The 20,390-nt window shown below is 40.8% G+C and overlaps 3 protein-coding genes across 4 annotated transcripts; all 3 read right to left on the bottom strand.

Annotated features, from left to right (window-relative positions):
- Window positions 1-95: 95 nt before the first annotated feature.
- On the bottom strand, window positions 96-2,409 carry LOC311281359 (G-protein coupled receptor family C group 6 member A-like; the record flags this gene model as incomplete). Its single annotated transcript, XM_084394197.1, has 3 exons — window positions 96-1,262; window positions 2,133-2,250; window positions 2,314-2,409. The coding sequence occupies 3 exons, from the start codon at window positions 2,407-2,409 to the stop codon at window positions 166-168; spliced, it is 1,311 nt and encodes a 436-aa protein (XP_084250323.1). The 3' UTR covers window positions 96-165.
- Window positions 2,410-2,854: 445 nt separating this feature from the next.
- On the bottom strand, window positions 2,855-8,049 carry LOC311281358 (G-protein coupled receptor family C group 6 member A-like; the record flags this gene model as incomplete). The annotated part of the gene is made up of 4 exons (XM_084394196.1): window positions 2,855-3,634; window positions 4,513-4,801; window positions 5,409-5,590; window positions 8,038-8,049. 4 exons carry the CDS (start codon window positions 8,047-8,049, stop codon window positions 2,855-2,857), a joined length of 1,263 nt encoding a protein of 420 aa, XP_084250322.1.
- On the bottom strand, window positions 7,527-9,763 carry LOC311280859 (uncharacterized protein). 2 transcript variants are annotated; one of them, XM_084393332.1, is made up of 3 exons: window positions 8,149-9,763; window positions 7,987-8,057; window positions 7,527-7,840 (listed from the first exon to the last, which is right to left on the bottom strand). In XM_084393332.1, the coding sequence occupies exon 1, from the start codon at window positions 9,725-9,727 to the stop codon at window positions 8,300-8,302; it is 1,428 nt and encodes a 475-aa protein (XP_084249458.1). In that variant the 5' UTR covers window positions 9,728-9,763; the 3' UTR covers window positions 7,527-7,840; window positions 7,987-8,057; window positions 8,149-8,299. The 2 variants fall into 2 exon arrangements, with proteins under 2 accessions (XP_084249458.1, XP_084249457.1); XM_084393331.1 differs by having other exon boundaries at window positions 7,527-8,057.
- Between the last annotated feature and the right edge of the window lie 10,627 nt (window positions 9,764-20,390).

The raw sequence follows: 20,390 nt of genomic DNA, 5'->3' as shown, positions 1-20,390 counted from the left end.
TGCCCATTTACTAATTAATAATTTAAAATATATATATTTCAGCAGTGATATACTAGATGACTTTGTGACATATAAACACTTTGTATTTTTCAATTAGTCTTAGGAGACTAATTTGCATAACATAAAATTCCTTATGATATGAGCCTTTTTCTGTTTGTACACTTATCAAATGGATTTTCTCCTAGGTCTTTTCCTTATTGTCTGGTGAAGAAATTCCATATTGTCTATGTTGTTCTCTTGATGTAACACTTTCCTTGTCAATTGAATTGAACCCAAACCAGTATCAACTGAGTTAATGGTATTTTGTGATCCCGTTATACAAAAAATGTTTACTTCTGGTACCTCTAGGTCAATTGAGTCGATGATGTGATTATTGGCTTTTGCTATGTACGCCTCTCGACTAATCTCTTCTTTCTTCTTGCAGAGCGCCATGTACCACTTGGGCGCAAAGTGACAGAAAATAATTCCATAACACGACACCAAGATAGCAGCTGCTTGAATTGAATAGCGCTCGTTGATTTTAGCAATGTACACTGGGGTGAAACAGACCCACACAAAGAGGTATACTAGCATACTTAGGATGATGTGTCCAGTCTCATTGAAACGCTGAGGTACCTTTCTCCCTTTAAAGGCCATCAAAAAGCAGATAAATGCTAGCAATGCAATATAGCAAAGCATTATGGCAAATCCAATGCCAGAACCTTCATTGCACTGTACCATAATCAACATGCTTTGGTCAGACTGAATGGTCTCCACAACTGGAGAATCAAATATCATCCAGAAGATACAGATGAGGACTTGAATGAGAGTACTACAGGTAATAATGACAGGTGGGTTGTAAAACCTTCTAACACGCTCTAGGCGATGCAGTTGAAGAAAGGTTACAAAGGTGCGTTGAGCTTTCACCAAAATACATGAGACTGTGAGCGAGAACCCTAAGGCATACAAAATCGGTCGACCCCTGCAAATGTGAACATTGGGTTTGCCAATAAACAATATGACACTAGTATAGCTGAGTGCTAACCCTGCCATGATAAAAAAACACAGGTTTCCCCCGGACTGTTTCATGACAGGTTTTCCAAAAAAGACCAAGAAGATAATCAGGGTGCAGAACAACAACAGATAACCTAATGCAGTAAATATAAGCAGAACTATTGCATGGGACCCATCCCATTTCCAATAGTCCTCTTCCTTCGGCTTACACGAAGTCCATCCTTTCAAAGACCAGGTACCATTTTCACAAGGTAGGCAATTTGGTAAGTCTGGAAGAAATATGCACAAGAAATTCAGATTGATGGTACATTTCCATCAAGAAAATTTAAATGGATTTTCCCTTTTTAAATTAGATTAATGCACTCTTAGTGTGCGCTTAATTTTTCAGTGGCATTGGTTCTGGAAGCATTTTTTCTTTCATATTTCCCATGGGGATTTCTTTTTAAAGTATTCGTTAAAGCATTATAAGCAATGAACCAAGAGGTGAATCACAGCGAAAAAGAATATGACAATCGGACAAAGGAGGCAAAGGTACAACACTGTTTAATTAACGGCAATCCCTCATGGGAATTGTGAATGACATCATCGAATTAAAAATGATGCCGAAATATAAAACCATTCATTTAAAGTTGTTGATTATCTATAGAAACAAAGTTTATTTCAAAATAAGCACATAAATAAGTATTTTGACAGCATTGTGAGAGTTCCTGCAAGCTCTTTTGGCACAATTTGCTAGAAGCGACTCTCTGATTTTCTATAAAGCTTCATGGGTAATAGAGTTTTTCCCCACAAATATTGAAAAAATATGTTGAAATAATTCAATCGGATGGCATATAACAATTAACAACCTCTGAACTCACAGTAGGTCTGTCTTTAAAGGTTGATAAGTTGTTAAATAAATGAATTTCCCTATAGAAAATGAATGGTGTTTTTACTTCCAGAACCCGACTATTGCACTCTATTGACGTTTGTGGTTGAAACATACAATTGCAATTGCAAGTTAATTTCAATACATTCAATTCATTAGTTGTGTTGTTAGTTTTACAAATTGTAATTTCTACTGAAAGCTTCAAACAAGAAATTATCCTTAAAAACGTATACCTTATAACAACACTATATATTTACTATTTAATACTTACTTGTTACATTAGAGTAAGTACCCTCTAAACATTGTATGCAGTTGTGGCAGCATGATGTTTTGAGAAGTTTCTTAGCTGTACCAGGAGGGCAAATAGCAGAGCACATTGAAATAGGAACCTAAAATAAAATGCATAGAAGCGTGGTTAATATTGAGTCCTTACATAAAATATGCAGTAATACCCAGTTGAACAGACAAGCAATATTGTGTTTATGAGCATGGGCTTCTGGAATGCTGACTGGCTTATCAAGCAGCCTTTGGTTAACCATAAAGACCATGCTGGTTGAAACATTTTAGTTGGAGAACAACATGACTATTCTGGTCCACCTACAGTTTGGTTCAGCATAGAAAATTTGTGCTGGTCTAAGCTTTTTCATGATGTTATAGGGTTCCATACACTGTACTGCATAACTGATACGTTTTTATAATCACGTATAATTAGTTATTCTCACCGTATTGTTTGGATTACTCCATGTTATGGGTGCCTTGATGTGAACTTCTTTTTTCGTCAGTTTGTAATTTCCAACAACGACTAAACTTCTCTGCCCGGTTGATTCTTGTGGTTGCCAGTTAATTAAATCATAGCCATTCATGAAATTTCCAGATGCATTGAAATAGAATGTCTGACTGTCCATAGTAAAATTGACATTTTTCAGTTCCTTGAGGAGCTTTTAAACAAACAAACAATAAAAAGTCGAAATTTATAATCATGGCATTTTTTTGTTAGCTTAAAGGCATCTCCAAAACTGGATGTAAACATGTTACAACTACCTTCCATGGCGGAAAGTCCCTTTCGCCAGGGCACTCGGTTTCACTGCAGTTTAGAAGACGTTTCAAAGCATGAGCAATGGACCACACAGCTAACCTTTCGCCATAGGTTATGCTGATGTCGACAGCTTCCGTCAAAAAACCTGTGTCTTTCCCTAACTGCTTATACTCCTCAAGGAAGAGGTTTACAGATCCCGGAGCAAGAGTCAGCTGCTGCAGAAACTCCTTAAAACCAGGATTAGGACCAGTGATGAACGTGAACCCAAAAATGTCACCTACTCTATTGATTCCGTCCATTCGAGATATATTTCGTGACATTGACCAAGCATCACTTGCGATCCAAGTGCGTGAGATGTTCTGCCGAATCATCTCCGTGAAGAGTTTAAAGACCAGCTCTTCCTTTAAGATGAGTAACACAACTTTAGCTTCAGATGAGCGGATTGTTTCTGCCACCTCTTGGATCCTTTTGTCGATTTCATCGTTAGCTAGGTAATGAGGCAATGCTTCTTTAAAATCCTGGCAGATATCTGCACCTTCTGCATCAGTCAAGAAGCTTTGGAGGGCATTTTTCCCATAATCATCATCCCCATAGACCACCCCAACCCAGTCCCAGTGAAAGTTTTTCATGAAATAAGTCAGAGCTTTGGTTTGGTGAACATCACTGGGAATGGTGCGCAGGAATGCTGGGTATCGTACCCTATCACTAAGCGTTTGTGCAGATGATGTTGTGCTTATCTGAAAGAAAAAGAAAGAGAAAACAGTTCAGGAATAGGTGCTTAAAGACTCTCCGAACATTCAGTGTTTGACATTAACTTTTTTGCTCAATAGCCACTATGGATAGTGATTTTCCAAAGTTACTAGCCACTCAGCATTTTCACTGGCCACAATGTTGACAGCGATACCATGGGGAAAAACTGCCATATATATTTTTTTTTTATATAGATTTAGCAGCAGGTATATTGGGCTGCTGTCACTTTAAAACCTGACACTGATCCTTTGCTGCACATGCATTTTCTTTCTCAACAGTTTACGTTCACTTAAAACATAACTGACTGTGAATACTCGCCAAGACCAGCATTTTGATATTATTTTGTGTGTATTTTACAGTTTACGCACAATAAGCAGCAAAAAAGAACTCAATTTAGTACTGAGAGGTGGCTTTATGTGTCGTACTTTGGGTGTGAGCACAACATCTGCAGCAATCCTGCGGTACGCACAATCCCACGCCAAAATTCAAGCCCTGTAACACCAACAATATTCATCCGGAGCAAATGAAACGAGTGAGTGAGAGGAGGCGGGTTAGCGTGTAACTCGCAGTCGTGTATCTATTCTGCGGAAAATGAGTATTGGAAGCGTTTCAGATATTTCAGTATCAATATGTAGTAAAAAAATCTATATTTTTGACAACACTACATTGTACTTAGTTTATTATTTCAGATGCCTTTTAAAAGACTACAACTGAAAAATGTATAGGCTTATATTATATAAAATTCAACCCCTCCAAATTGGCTAGTAGGAGTGACCGCGTTACTCGCCAGTGCTGAAATACACCCGCATTTGGTGGGTTGGCGGGTGTTAACATCAAGCCCTGTGTACATGATAATGTTACTCACCTGCGGGACCATGTATAGACTCAGAAGTCTAGCGACCGCGAGGGAGTCTTCAGAGAAGCGTGCTCCAATGATTGCTTTTACATTAGGCCTTTCAAGCACCTCACATTGGACAGGCAGCGTGCCGTTTACAGCGAGCAGGTGCTCAGTGCTCTGAATGGCTTTTGAGGCATCAGAGCAAGTGTCACAGATGTAGTAGCCCAGTCGCACACCCGGGAGGAAGCTGGAGTTATTGATCGTTTCAATTGTATGCACAACAGCGAGAGTACTTACAAGTGAAAGGAAATTTAATCTACAAGGAAATGAGGGAAATCTTTGTTAGAAAATACAAGCAAAAACTATAAAAAAAAATCTAATTAAAGAAATCTTACTTTTTTACAGTAAATTCTAACTATGTTTCTGTACACAAACATACCTCTGAGACAGTTTTGTACAGTTTCTAACAATCAGTGTACATTTGTATGTGCCATTAATAGAGTATTGACACTGATTTCAAGTTTTAATTGGATTTGATTCCCATTTAAACTGATATAAGTTCACTTATTGTAATTATTCTATTGACTCAATTTTTTAAGTACAATCAATTTAGCTGTATAAGTCATTTCAACTTAAATTACATTAAACTGACTTAAAAAAAATTAGTTGACTCTTGTATAACTTATAAAAAAATTAAAAGTGTTTATTATTATTATGAGGATATACTAGTCTACAGCATTATTAAAATAACACCCATTTAAAAAAGTACTTGTGTTACAGATATTTAGCTATTACTCTCAACAAATGAAATGTGCATTTAGATGCTGGAAAAATCAACTCTCAAAGTCTTCTGTTGCAAGGGAACATGCCACAAGCATAGATCACTGTACATATATGACAGGAAAACAACAACAGATACTTACTCTGTGCAGTTGTATTTTTCTGGACGTTCTCGCTGTAGTTTCTGCACTTTGGAATGACAGGAATTGAGCACCCCAATCCGTACATCCCCATCGGCCCAGGCCCCGCACATGTCTGGAGAGTTTTCACAGGCAGAACCAGAACCAGCTAAAAGAAGAATGCCTATTAAAGGCCCGTACAAGACCTGCAAATACATGACAGACAACCTGACTGAGTACAATATAGTTACTCTTGAGATCTGTTCAGCTTGGTAACAAGGGTAAAATGGGTACAAGGGTAAAATGCAAGGGGACTTTCTGTTTAAATAAGATAATTGTGTAAGGGGGCTGGCTCATTCTTCAAAAGGTGTGAAGTGATCGTGTTACTGGAACACAACCAAACATCAGTCAAACATACCTTTATTCCTCATCATTTCCCCACAGACCGGTTCTGTGTCATCCTTATAACTCACATTACATTAAAAGTGAACTTTGAAGCAGCTGTAATCCGCTCAGCAATAGCTTGGAAATTTCATGCGTGTATGTATTGTTAATGAACACATTTACCGAACAAATCCCTTGATGCACAATAAAAACCTCACATGACTTTGCATTAACAGTGATGTGATTGGATAACTGGAATGTTGGTTTGATCATTCTGAAATGCCTGAGTCAAAGTCTGTCATCAGAATGATTTGGTTTAATGAAGATCCTCACATGATTCTGTTCCCAAACACCAGCATCTGAGCGCTTTTTGCTTTATGTGATATTCAAATTTTGAGCATAGGTAAAATTCGTAACTTTGGATGCAAACAGCTAGTGTGTGCATGTGTGTGTGTGTGTGTGTGTGTATGTGTGTATGAGCTGATATTGCTTCAGGATTCCTGTGTGAACAAAACATCAAACTGAAGCATGCTTAAAGGAGCCGTATGTAAGATTGTGGCCAAAACTGGTACTGCAATCACTTTTAAATTACTGTAGAGTGGTGTATCCCCTCCCCCTCCCCCCTGACTCGAGGTTGCCAGATAGGCTGCATGATCCAGCAGGAACGTAGGCTGCTACGTAGCTGTGGTAACTAGAGCAGAGCTGGCAACCACGATGCCGAAACACTACTGACTTCGTGATTGGTAGATAGGTGGAGGGTGGCGCTTCAGGCCAAAACACAACATGACAACATCAACATCACTTGAGGGCTGCAACTTCACTTTTTAAATGACAATATCCTGGCCGGACTACTGTTGTCAGTGATATAAGTATTTGAAATGAACATGATTTCTTAATGTCTAGTGACATATCAGGGACATTTTATGATTAATTGAAATGCATTTCTTACATACAGCTCCTTTAAGTGCCTTTAGCATAGTATTAAGACGCTATAAACTAACTAACAAACTATGAACTCAGTTGCTTGGTGAGATACCTTTGGCATTAATAACACCTTTTTAGATTAAATGACATACTTTTGACATTTGTTCTTGGCACTTGGTGTTTAAATGCCTGCAGGTAATGCCCAGACGTCATTACTGGAAATGCAGAAATATGCTGTCAGCTGCACTGCTATGTTAAAATTAGAATAATTTGCATAATGGCCAATAACAGCCAATAAATTAAATAAAGCAAATATAAAAAAATAATTTAAAAAAAGATATATTTTGTAATATTTTTTCAAATACATTTTGCCATTTTATTTGGAGATTACATTTCACCGTGTTATTAAATTATTAGAGTTTTTTAAAGATTAACTGTATTTGAGTGGTAATTGCAATATGAAAATAAGGGAAGTAAGCATGCACAATTAAATATCTATCAATGATTGATAAAAAAAAAAAATACATTTTGTATTTTCAATTTTTGATTTGCTCATAAAAAAATAAAATAATAATAATATATATATACAGTAGTCAACATTTGAAGTGGATCAAAGAAGTTGTCCTAAGACATGAACGGGTATTGTTAAAAATGCACATATAACTTTGATGGAAGGTTTTGATCCACTTATATATACATAATATATATATATATATATATATATATATATATATATATATATACACACACACACACACACACACACACACACATATATATATATATATATATGTTGCCAGTTAACAAAATAAATTAATTGACACTGAATCACGTTTTAGATTGGCTTTATTATTCTCTATTTATTGAATCACTTGTTTAAATTTCCTTTAAGCTTTTCAATGCTCTGAACTGAATGGTTCAACAAATAACAGGTGATTGTTTGGAATCACTCAACCTCAAATACTAGATTACACTATTCAAGTGTAGAAACTCAAAATGAATAGTTAACAAAACAATATCTTTACAGAAATACCAGTAAAGCCTTATAAAGTGTCAATTTCTTGAAGTACAAATTATTACAAATGTTAGGGCACACTTTCGGGGTGAAACAATACACTTTGAAAGCAAACAAACACGGTAGTGGCACCCTACAAAAACACAAAACCACTGTCAGCATTTTCATCATGTGCATTAAAGCACTATTTCACAAAAAAAAATCAAATATAACATACACAAGACATTATGCACCTCATTCACATTTGTTTAGCACATACACATTACATTAAGAACTTACCGAACTCTTTTATAAAGACTTCGTAATGCTGGTCACGTGCATCAATCAAACATCTCCAGCCATCTCGAACTCTAACCACCAAAACACACAGTATACATACACAGAATGAAACGAGCATAGCCTATTACACCAGATTAAATTATGATTATTACATTTACTTACATAGAACCTCGATTAAACCAAGGATGATAATCATCTTTGCACACGACTGAATGCGTCTCTCATGCACTGCTTTAGCCGTCTTTCTCTGTATCGCGCTATTATGACGTCATCATAAGGGCTCGCTTTTCTTAAAGGGGAAGTACTCTCTAGCTTATAAATTCAGATACCACCCGGCTACATTCTCCCCTGCTGACATGTCAACGCCCTCGGTGACAGCGTAAGAATTTCTCAGCTCTTTAACTGCTTCTCGGAAGAATACGGTACCCAAATTAGCTATCATTTGAGAAACAGCATTATGATTTAGGGCTGATCTAGGCTCATGGTGTGGATTTGAATGTTGACCCACATTAGATCTGGTACTCCTTCGAAGTGTGGGCAAACTAGAAACCCCCCCTTCCTCCTGAAACCCTCCCCCAAGTTCTATTCCAGCCGGAACCTCGGGATCACAAGGAGACACCTCGGGAGCTTCCATCTTGTTTTCAGCTTCAGTTTCAGTCCGTACAAGACTTTCAACCACACTTGGGCCAGTACATTCCACGAGCACTATGCCCTCCTCCAAACTCTCATCATCCACATCCACTGTTGAAGCCTCATCCACTTCCACATTAGACTCAACATTCCCCTTGCGGGCCACTGGAGTAGGTACATGCACACAGGGTCTGAGATCCACCCGATTCACTCTTTTGATGGGCCCTCCTTCCACAGGCTCCACCGTATGAGTGGTCCCTTGAATCTCTATCACCCGGTATTGGGTCGAATGCCAAGCGTCCTGGATTTTATTCCTTCCCAGTGGTCGATTCCTCAAGTATACGATCTGGCCAACCTCAATGGATGGACAATACACTTTATCCTGAGCATGTGCAATTCGCTCTGCTGCTTTTTTCTCAGCGTAGACCTTGGCACGTTCATGAGCCTCCTTCAGCCGTCTCTGATGCACCACTAACCAGTCATGAGTCGGCTTAGCTCCCGATTCTCGTCCCAACAGTGCATCCACAGGCAAATGAGGGTCCACGCCGAACAATAGATAGAAAGGAGAATACCCGGTTGTGGAATGCGGGGTAACGTTGTACGCATAGACCAGCTCGGCAAGATGTTCAGGCCACCGTCTTTTGGTCTCGGGAGGAAGTGTTCGTAGCAGCTCATGTAGAGTGCGATTGAAACGCTCGCACTGGGCGTTTCCAGTCGGATGATAAGGCGTGGTACGGCTTTTCTTAACCCCATACAGCTTGCACAATTCTGCGATTACCTCACTTTCAAAATTGCGCCCCTGGTCTGCATGTAGCCGTTCTGGGACTCCGAATTTCATGAACCACTCCCTCAGGAGAACTTTAGCTGTGGTGTCAGCTTTCTGGTCCCGCGTTGCAAAAGCTTGCGTGAACTTGGTGAACACATCAGTGACAACTAAAACGTTCTCCCTTCCATCAGTGGCTGGCTCCAGTAAAGTGAAATCTACAGCCACCACCTCTAAAGGCCGGGTAGCAAGGAATGACTTCATGGGCGGGTGTACTTTAGGCTGAGGCATTTTAGTGAGAACACAGCGCTGACAGTTCTTTATCCACTGCTCAACATCCCCATACATTCCCAACCAGTAACATCTTGGCTTCAGCAGTTGCAGTGTCCTTTCAATTCCCTGATGCCCCATACCAGCATGCACGGCCTCAAGCACCTGGGTTTTCAAGCAGGTGGGGACTAACAGTTGGAAGCACTCTCCATGACGCACATCCTCCACAACACGGTACAACAATCCCTCATTTTCCCTTAGACGGCTCCACTGCTTCAGCAACGCTCGTACGGATTTCGACAGGGCTTTTACTTCCAAGCCTGCAGGTTTACGTTTCTGGTCCCAAAAGATCTTGAACTCCTTCAGCACTGGATCTTGAGTCTGAAACGTGGCCAACTGCTCCTTAGAATAACCAGGCCAAATAGCAGTACTTCCTTGAGCCTCAGTGCTCGCCAGCCCACGAGTTTCCATGGCGCGCATTTGACGGACCTCACACCTCTCTATTCCAGCTTGAATCAATTCAACATCAAGAGCAGTCCCACGTTGTGCCAGGCTACAAATAGTCACACAGTCATCATACTCTGCATCTTCCTTGTCTACCACGGGCTCCCCTGCCAAGGGCTGCCTAGACAATGCATCCGCGGCTTGATTACATCGACCAGGTCGGTACTGGACATCAAAATCAAATGCCGCTAACTGTGCTACCCATCTCTGTTCCAGGGCTCCTAATTTGGCAGTGTTTAGGTGACACAGTGGATTATTATCCGTGATTACGGTAAATTTGGAACCCAGCAAGTAGCCCCTGAATTTATCAGTTACTGCCCACTTGAGGCTCAGCAGCTCCAACTTCATGCTGCTATAATTTTTGTCATTCCTTTCAGCATTCCGCAATCTTCGGCTCGCATAAGAGATCACTCTCTTCTTTCCCTCTTGCTGCTGTAGAAGAACGGCTCCTAACCCCTGATTGCTTGCGTCAGTCTCAAGGATAAATGGGGCAGAGAAATCAGCAAATCCGAGCACGGGCGCAGTAGTTAATTTCTCCTTCAAAGCATCAAAGGATGCCTGACACTCAGGACTCCAACCATTGACGACCTTTTGGTTAACTTTAGCAGGAGGTCCCTCGTGCAGACACTGGTTGACTAAATCATGCAGCGGCCCTGCGATTTTTGAGAAGCCAGAGACAAATCTCCTATAGTACCCACAAAAACCGAGGAATGACCTCAGAGCTTTCAGAGTAGTGGGTACCGCCCACTGCTTCACAGCAGAGATCTTGTTAGGGTCGGTGGCTATACCCTCAGCAGATATCTGATGTCCCAAAAACGTCACTGTAGACTGTAGGAAGTGACATTTCCCTACTTTGACTTTAAGTCCGGTCTCCTGCAGCCTTAACAACACAGTCCGCAACCTCTCCAAATGCTCGGGAAACGTTTTTGAGAACACCAAGATGTCATCCAAATATACGAGCATAATCTGAAAAATTAGATCACTCATGGTGGTTTGCATTAACCTTTGGAAAGTGGCGGGACCATTGCACACCCCCATCGGCATTCTCAGATGTTCGTACAGCCCAAATGGTGTGGTAAAGGCTGTCTTAGGCCGATCCTTTTCTGCAACAGCCACCTGGTGATAACCACTGGCTAGGTCGATGCTTGAGAAAAACTGGGCACCTCGTAACACATCGAAACTCTCATCCACTCGTGGCAGTGGAAAAGCGTCCCGTTTGGTTTTCAGATTTAGCTTGCGGTAGTCCACGCACAACCTAATACTACCGTCGGTTTTTCTCACCAGCACCACTGGAGATGCATAGGCGCTTGAACTCTCCCGGATAACACCCTTTCTCAATAGCTGCGCTATATGCTCCCTGACCTCTTTGTACTGGTTTGGCGGAACTCTGCGATATGGCAGGTTGATTGGCACATCATCCACCAGGTTAATCTCATGTTGTACTCTGTCTGTAAATCCGAGCTCCTCATCCCCTATGGCGAACACATCGGCATATTCGGAGAGTAATGCTTTTAACTCGGCTTGCTGCTCCGCCGTACCTCCAATGTCCAGCTGGGATATCACTTTAGACCACTGCTCTTGCCTTGATGGTGATTTGGCCCCCATAGAAATCTCTTCTGCATTCGCAGAAATACGTTGGAATGTTACCTCATGTCCTGGGTCATTATCCACCAACTTCACTTTCGACAAAACTCCAATGCGAGTCCTAGGGTGCAACCACACATCTTCATCAGACAGGTTAATAACTTGGACTGAGCCCTCGTGATGGTGTGAGCTTACCACAGTCGGCATAACCAGCACACCTCCTGGCAAAGCTAAGTGTGCTGGCTCTAACAGCCACTCGCTTTCACCTTTCGCACTCACTGACCAACCTTTTGCCGTCACTGTCGATATAGAGCCCGCTGGCACATGCACCATATTTCTCCCTGCTACCCAGGCCAGCCGACTCTTAGGAACATCACAGGTCTGTGCTTGCTGGAACACATTCCTCCAATCAGTCTCTAGCCCCCCTTCCAATGGAGCCTCGAATTCAGACTGCACTATCTGCCGGCACTGACTAATGATGTTCATCCCCACAATACAGGAAACAGCTTTTGAAGTGAGTGGAGGATCCTTTACCACTAAGAAACCGCAATTTGGAATTTTCCTGCCCATCGTTTCTACCTCTAACTCGAGGTATCCTAAGTACGGGATGTCCAGCCCGTTTGCTGCAGTAAGCTTGAGCCATCCAGCAGTCGAAAGCATGTCTTCATCATCACCCCCCAAATGCTGTCGAAAGAAACTTTCAGATATCGTACTCACTTGGCTGCCTGTGTCCAAGAGACAGGATACTTCTATGCCCAGAATCTTAATATTTACTTGAGGACATGTCCCCACTGCCCGCTTCAACAGTTGTTCTTGACTTGAGTCTACAGGTTGCCCCTGGATTGCTCGACTCACAGCAACCCGGGCGTCACATTTCCCGACTCAATGGAACGGGTTGCAGGTTTCTTAGAGTTCCGTTTCTGGGGACAATTTCTTGCAATATGCCCGGCTTCTTGACATTTCAGGCATATGGGCTTACCATCCTCGGTGAATCGTAACTGGGCTCGTGTGTTATTCACCCGCAAGTCCCCAGCCCCCTGTCGTTGTGTCATTAATCTATTAACGGCCTGGGTTAACTCAAGGATCTGCCTGCCCTGTTCAGTGACTACATCCATTACCTTGGATAAAGTGACTGGGTTGTGGCCCATGGCTTTCACTTCTGCACAGTGTGCACTTTCACTATAGGAGCCATAAGTACCACTTCGACTTTTAGTGGTCCGAACCCTCCCAGACTGCTCCTCCCAGCCCCATAGATAAGCTTCCTCCCTCACTTCTACCATAGAAGACTCTGGCTTGTCTCTTACATACCGGCGAAGTTCCCGTCTGAGTGCAGGGTCTCGGATGCCCTCTACAAACTGGTCTCTTAACATCGTCTTTTCATCTCCCACAGACTCTGGTGCACGCTTAGTAATCTGACTGAGAGCTTGAGCGAGTGCATGAGAGAAATCACGAACCTCCTCCCCCTCTTTCTGCTTACGACTATAAAAGTCCTGGAGGAGTTGGGAACTGCTGCGCCTATCAGTGAAAGCCTCTCTAAGGTAAGTAAGTATATCAGTGGCTGCATCTGTGTCTACATCGCTTCGCAGTCGAACCTCTTCTAATGCAGCACCTCGCAGCAAAGACATAACAAAATCACACTCATCATTTGGTGTTAAGTTTCGGGCTCTTAAAGCACGCCCAACCTCATCTACAAACTCATCTACTGTTCTCCCATCTTTTTCAATGTCCCCTGTAAATGGGCTGATGTGACGTTCTCGAGGCACATACACATAAGTCTTATTAAGCCCACCCTTCAAAGACTCAAGTGTGGCCATTGCTTCATCGTGCTTTTGACTAAGTTCTCTTAACCTTAGACGAATGTCGTCCTCTTCCCCATCTGAAGGGTCAGACATGTTGAAAGTCTTGAGCGTGGCAACTAAAAGGGACCGTCCGTGCCTACTTCAGAAATCCAAGGGAAACGCACGTCACCACTCCGTCTGCTCCGTCACGACCTGGCCAATTCCCACGACCCGTCACTATTCTGCGTCGAACACTCCGTCCTGTGATCGCTGGCTCCTTCTATGCAAGACGCTTCTCTTCACCACTACCGTGTTTGCTCACCCGTGTGCCACTAACACTTAACTGACACTGGCAAATCGATTTATAAAAGAACCCCACTCCTGGTACCAAATTTTGTTGCCAGTTAACAAAATAAATTAATTGACACTGAATCACGTTTTAGATTGGCTTTATTATTCTCTATTTATTGAATCACTTGTTTAAATTTCCTTTAAGCTTTTCAATGCTCTGAACTGAATGGTTCAACAAATAACAGGTGATTGTTTGGAATCACTCAACCTCAAATACTAGATTACACTATTCAAGTGTAGAAACTCAAAATGAATAGTTAACAAAACAATATCTTTACAGAAATACCAGTAAAGCCTTATAAAGTGTCAATTTCTTGAAGTACAAATTATTACAAATGTTAGGGCACACTTTCGGGGTGAAACAATACACTTTGAAAGCAAACAAACACGGTAGTGGCACCCTACAAAAACACAAAACCACTGTCAGCATTTTCATCATGTGCATTAAAGCACTATTTCACAAAAAAAATCAAATATAACATACACAAGACATTATGCACCTCATTCACATTTGTTTAGCACATACACATTACATTAAGAACTTACCGAACTCTTTTATAAAGACTTCGTAATGCTGGTCACGTGCATCAATCAAACATCTCCAGCCATCTCGAACTCTAACCACCAAAACACACAGTATACATACACAGAATGAAACGAGCATAGCCTATTACACCAGATTAAATGATGATTATTACATTTACTTACATAGAACCTCGATTAAACCAAGGATGATAATCATCTTTGCACACGACTGAATGCGTCTCTCATGCACTGCTTTAGCCGTCTTTCTCTGTATCGCGCTATTATGACGTCATCATAAGGGCTCGCTTTTCTTAAAGGGGAAGTACTCTCTAGCTTATAAATTCAGATACCACCCGGCTACATATATATATACATACCTACAGTAGTCGACATGAAGTGGCTCAAAACCTTTCCCACTCTTTTGCTGCAAGCCCCCAGATAACAACCAAAAAACGACAGGCACCGCTGCCACCAAAGCCTGCGGGACGAGCTCGCCCTCCCCCTCCTCCTGTGAGAGCTCTTCGGCCTCTGCCACAACGCCAGGGCCCACACCCTCCTCCATCTGCTCGAGGTGAACCAAAAACAACTGATACCAGCTCTCAGTGATATGTGTTGGGTCCCCGCTCTGATAACAGTAACTTTCTCAAATGTTTACAAAACAAGCGGGAACCCAGTGTGCCTGTATCTTTCTCTATTGCTGTTCTATTACAAGATAGAAAGTCTAAGGCCTTCAATAGCCGTACAGCAAACCCATCTAATCTGGTGCCTATTACATGTGAAAGTAAGATTGATGTGGGGACAAAAAGTACGACTGTTAAGTTAGCACTTTTAAACATTCGTTCACTTAAAAATAAATCACTTCTAGTTAACGACTTAATAACCACAAACAACCTAGATTTTATGCTTCTGAATGAAACCTGGCTAGAAGACAGCTGCAGTGCAACAGTCCTCAATGAAGCAGCCCCTCCTAACTTTACTTTTATGAGTGTCTGCAGAGCTGTAAAGAGAGGTGGGGGTCTAGCTGCTCTTTTTAAAGATATCTATCAATGTAAGCAAATATCATTTGGGAATTACCCTTCTTTCGAATATCTGGGTATTGTGTTAAAAGGTGCTCCATGCATTTTACTCATCATTATTTACAGGCCTCCAAAATACTCTCCAGCCTTTGCTGAGGACTTTACAGAACTGTTATCAACAATTACCTCAGAGTTTGACTGTTTTGCCATTGCTGGAGATTTTAACATTCACATAGATAATGCAGAAAACAATATGGCAAAAGAAATCAAAACTGTTTTAAAAACTTTTGATCTGACTCAGCATGTACATGGACCCACACATAATCGTGGACACACTCTAGATTTACTTATCAGTAAGGGTCTAAACATTTCATTGATTGTTATTAAGGATGTAGCACTGTCTGATCATTTCTGTATTTTCTTTGATATATTGATCTCTCCTGCCACTGAAGCTAGATCTGTGTCTGTCAAGAAGAGATGCTTAAAAGAGAACACTAGTGTCCTATTTATGAAGGCTATATCCTTAACACCAAGCATATCTGCAGACTCTGTTGATTTTCTCCTTGATTCTTTTAACTCAAAAGTTAAAGGTGTAATTGATGATATTGCTCCTGTGAAAGTCAGGAAGAAGAGTGGCAGACAAAAAGCACCTTGGAGAAACTCAACAGCAGTGCAAAATATGAAAAGACAATGCAGAAAAGCAGAGCGCATGTGGCGGAAGACAAAACTTGTAGTCCATCATAACATCTACAAAGACAGCCTTCATGCTTTCAATATGGAACTAGGCAAAGCTAGACAGACTTTCTTCTCAAATATTATAAACAGCAATTTAAACAACACACGCACTCTTTTTGCTACTGTAGAGAGACTGACAAACCCCCCAAGCCAGATTCGCAGTGAAATGCTCTCAGACAACAAGTGCAGTGAGTTTGCTTCTTTCTTCTCTGAGAAAATCAATAATATCAGAAAGGTGATCAGCACATCCTTGAGTTGCACTGGGGTCAGACAGATCAGACCACCTGAGAAAGTAGTTACTATGTCTGACTTCAAAGAAATGAATGGCAACATTGTAACGACAATGGGTAGAACCCAACCACCAACTAATCTTCTTCCAGAAAATTAGTTCAAACTTCCCACTTCCTGCCGAACAAAGAGGAAGATTTGTTCAGAACACCTCATGATCGTCATCAATCTTGCCATCGGGTCCGGCATCACCGGTCTGACTAATTAAAGGAGCCCCCAGCACTAACACATAACTGGTCAATGCTATCTTTGTTGCCGAAATTACTGATTGGTTAAGAGAAAGACAGAGACCACGGTCTCACACAAGAGCCCTCACATTCCAGATTCAAATTACCCAACCCAGAGCCATGAATCATTTCAGTCTCCAGAAAGTCTGCTAACCAAAGACTTTTATTGGTTAACTGAAGGAAGAACTGGTCAACGTTTGATAGTTTCGCAAGACGGATCAGTTCAGAAAATGGTACTGCTGACCCCTGCGGCTAACGGACCCCATCTTGGTCCCATGAGAGATGAACAAAACCTCTCTTCAGCAGGAACTATCCATGACCTCAGGTTGGAATGTCTAAACTTTACACACCAAAAAGACTTTACCTATCAAAATCCATAAAACTCATTCAAGAACAATTTTCAATGGACTTATAGACATCAGACATCATTCTATGTGTTTCTACGATATATGTGTCCATTTAATATGCTTTAATCCCATATAATTCATGTAATTGTATAACTATTAGATGTTTGAATGAAAGTGTGTTGTGTTTCATATCAGTATGATCGTATGCCCGAGATTCAAAAGATGGCTTGAATGATATCTGTGTAATATGTTTTGATCTTCTTTTAATTAGAAATCATGTCTAAACTGTGGCCTCTGTTCTCTCTGCTTAAGAGCTAGAGAACAGACACCCCCCCAGATAATGCATGATTTACGATGAGACAAACAAAGCCAGTGTCTAATTGGTCCGATCTCTTCAGGAGGGGGGACAAACTTTTAGTTTAAAAACCTTAGACTTAAAACTCTGTCTCTCTCTTGGTGCTCTCTCGGTGCTCTCTCTCGGTGCTCTCTCTCGGTGCTCGCTCATGAAGAAGAACTCTCAACAAAGGCAGAACAAAGATGGGCAGAAAAAGATGAAGATCTAAAGCAAGACTAGTAACCATGTAACTGAAGAGCAGACCAACCCAAATTAAGATCAGATGGGTTAGATTCATTTCCAGTCATCTAACTACTCTCCATATCTCATTTCATTTCTTTCTTTGTGTTATTTTCCCTTTCCGAATGAAAGTCTCGGTTTTAAGTTAAGTTTTGAGGCAAAGTTTCGGTCAACGAATCACGGCTGCAACGAACACTTTCAACTTAAAAGACTTTTCATTCAGCAGCTCCAGCACGCCACGTGACTGGAACGCGCCACAGACATTTATCCAAGCACGAGGAGGCCAGCCGACGAACGAACAAAGGGAAACCCCCCTTTTACTCAACAAAAGGAATTCCCAAAAGGAAAAGCAAAGACGCAAGTACCTCCAGGCTAAAATCTTAACTGGTGCAGATACATTTAATAACCTGTCTTAAAACGATAGAAGGGTTAAATTAATGTTTGATGGTTCATTCAGGTTGTGTCTTATTAGTGCATAGAAACTTGGGATTTAATCATCTCATCTCTTAAAACTTTTCTCTCTCTCTCTCTCTCTCTCTCTCTCTCTCTCTCTCTCTCTCTCTCTCTCTCTCTCTCTCTCTCTCTCTCTCTGCAACTTGTATGAATGTGTATGCGTGTGTTTGTGTTAGATATTACTGTAGCTTTATGTGTTAGTAGCCTATATAATCAATAAAGTATTGTTTGTATTTAAAAGAGATTACTCGTGTGTGCTTATCAGATTTATTGTCTTGAACTTCGATTTAAGTTACCTATGCTGTTACCCTTAATTTACTTCGTAATGTATTGTTAGCTGGGGATTAATTCTTTCTTGGCCAGGAAGATATTATATTTCCTAGAGTTAATACTTGTTTATGCTTTCTGTTCATTGGATGAACTGATAAAATGGTCATACTATTGATTCTGCTACAGTAAATTCTGAAAATGATAAAAAATAATTAAAATATTAATTATTGGTCATATTCCGTTATGAATAATAATTAATAATATTTATACGTGGGCGTATAAACGCTACAACATTTTGGAAGAAACCGTACAGCACCTTAAAACATCAACCTGCGCTCTTGACACACTTCCCACATCTTTTTTCAAAAGTGTGTTAAACAGTTTAGAAGCAGATCTTCTAGAAGTGGTAAATGCCTCACTTCTCTCTGGGAGCTTTCCAAACTCCCTGAAAACTGCAGTTGTCAAGCCCCTCCTGAAAAAGAGCAATCTGGATAAGACCATATTAAGCAACTATAGACCGATTTCAAATCTTCCTTTCATAGGCAAGATCATTGAAAAAGTTATCTTCAATCAGCTGAACAAATTATTGAGCTTGAATGGATCCTTTGACCATTTTCAATCTGGTTTCCGACCGCACCACAGCACAGAGACAGCGCTCATAAAGATAATAAACGATATTCGCTTAAATACTGACTCAGGTAAATTATCAGTGCTGGTGCTACTCGACCTCAGTGCTGCATTTGACACTGTCGATCACAACATACTTCTTGACAGGCTGGAAAACTGGGTGGGGCTTTCTGGGATAGTCCTAAAATGGTTCAGGTCATACTTGATGGGAGAGGTTATTATGTGAGTATAGGAGACCATAAGTCAGAGTGGACATCCATGACATGCGGAGTCCCTCAAGGCTCAATTCTTGCACCACTCCTGTTCAACCTGTATATGCTCCCAATGAGCCAAATAATGAGAAAGAACCAAATCTCTTACCACAGCTATGCAGACGACACACAGATTTACTTTGCCCTATCGCCTAATGATTACAGCCCCATTGACTCCCTGTGCCAATGCATTGATGAAATCAACAGTTGGATGTGTCAAAACTTTCTTCAGTTAAACAAAGACAAAACTGAAGTCATTGCGTTTGGAAACAGAGATGAAGTTCTCAAGGTGAACGCATACCTTCACTCTAGGGGTCAAACAACTAAAAATCAAGTCAGGAATCTTGGTGTGACACTAGAGTCAGACCTTAGTTTCAGTAGTCATGTCAAAGCTATAACTAAAACAGCATACTATCATCTGAAAAATATTGCAAGAATAAGATGCTTTGTTTCCAGACAAGACTTAGAGAAACTTGTGCATGCTTTCATCACCAGCAGGGTGGATTATTGTAATGGACTCCTCACTGGCCTTCCCAAAAAGACCATAAGACAGTTGCAGCTCATACAGAACGCTGCCGCCAGGATTCTGAGCAGAACCAGAAAATATGAACATATCACACCAGTCCTCAGGTCTTTACACTGGCTCCCAGTTAAATTTAGGATTGATTTTAAAGTATTATTACTGGTATATAAATCATTCAATGGCCTAGGACCTCAATACATTGCAGATATGCTCACTTAATATAAACCCAACAGATCACTCAGATCATTAGGATCATATCAGCTAGAAATACCAAGGGTTCCCTCCAAGCATGGCGAATCTGCTTTTAGCTATTATGCTGGAACCAGCTTCCAGAGGAGATCAGATGTGCTCCTACAGTAGTCACATTCAAATCCAGACTCAAAACACATCTGTTTAGCTATGCATTTACTGAATGAGCACTGTGCCACTGTTCGTCCGACTGTTTGTACTGTACTGTATTTTATTTTATTAATATTTATTTTGTTTTAATTATTCTTATTTCTTTTATTATTTTAATTTCTTCTATGTAAAGCACTTTGAATTGCCATTGTGTATGAAATGTGCTATATAAATAAACTTGCCTTGCCTTGCCTTGCCTTGTGACACATTGTTTTTTACAAGGTATAAAAACATTTCACATCTTAATAAATTCAGTGATAACAATAACTTTTGTCACTGTTGTGTTAGC

Source organism: Rutilus rutilus, assembly GCF_951802725.1.
Source record: "Rutilus rutilus genome assembly, chromosome: 21".
Taxonomy (NCBI): domain Eukaryota; kingdom Metazoa; phylum Chordata; class Actinopteri; order Cypriniformes; family Leuciscidae; genus Rutilus; species Rutilus rutilus.
The sequence above is the reverse complement of the archived record's forward strand: the minus strand, read 5'-3'. Positions and strand labels throughout refer to the sequence as shown.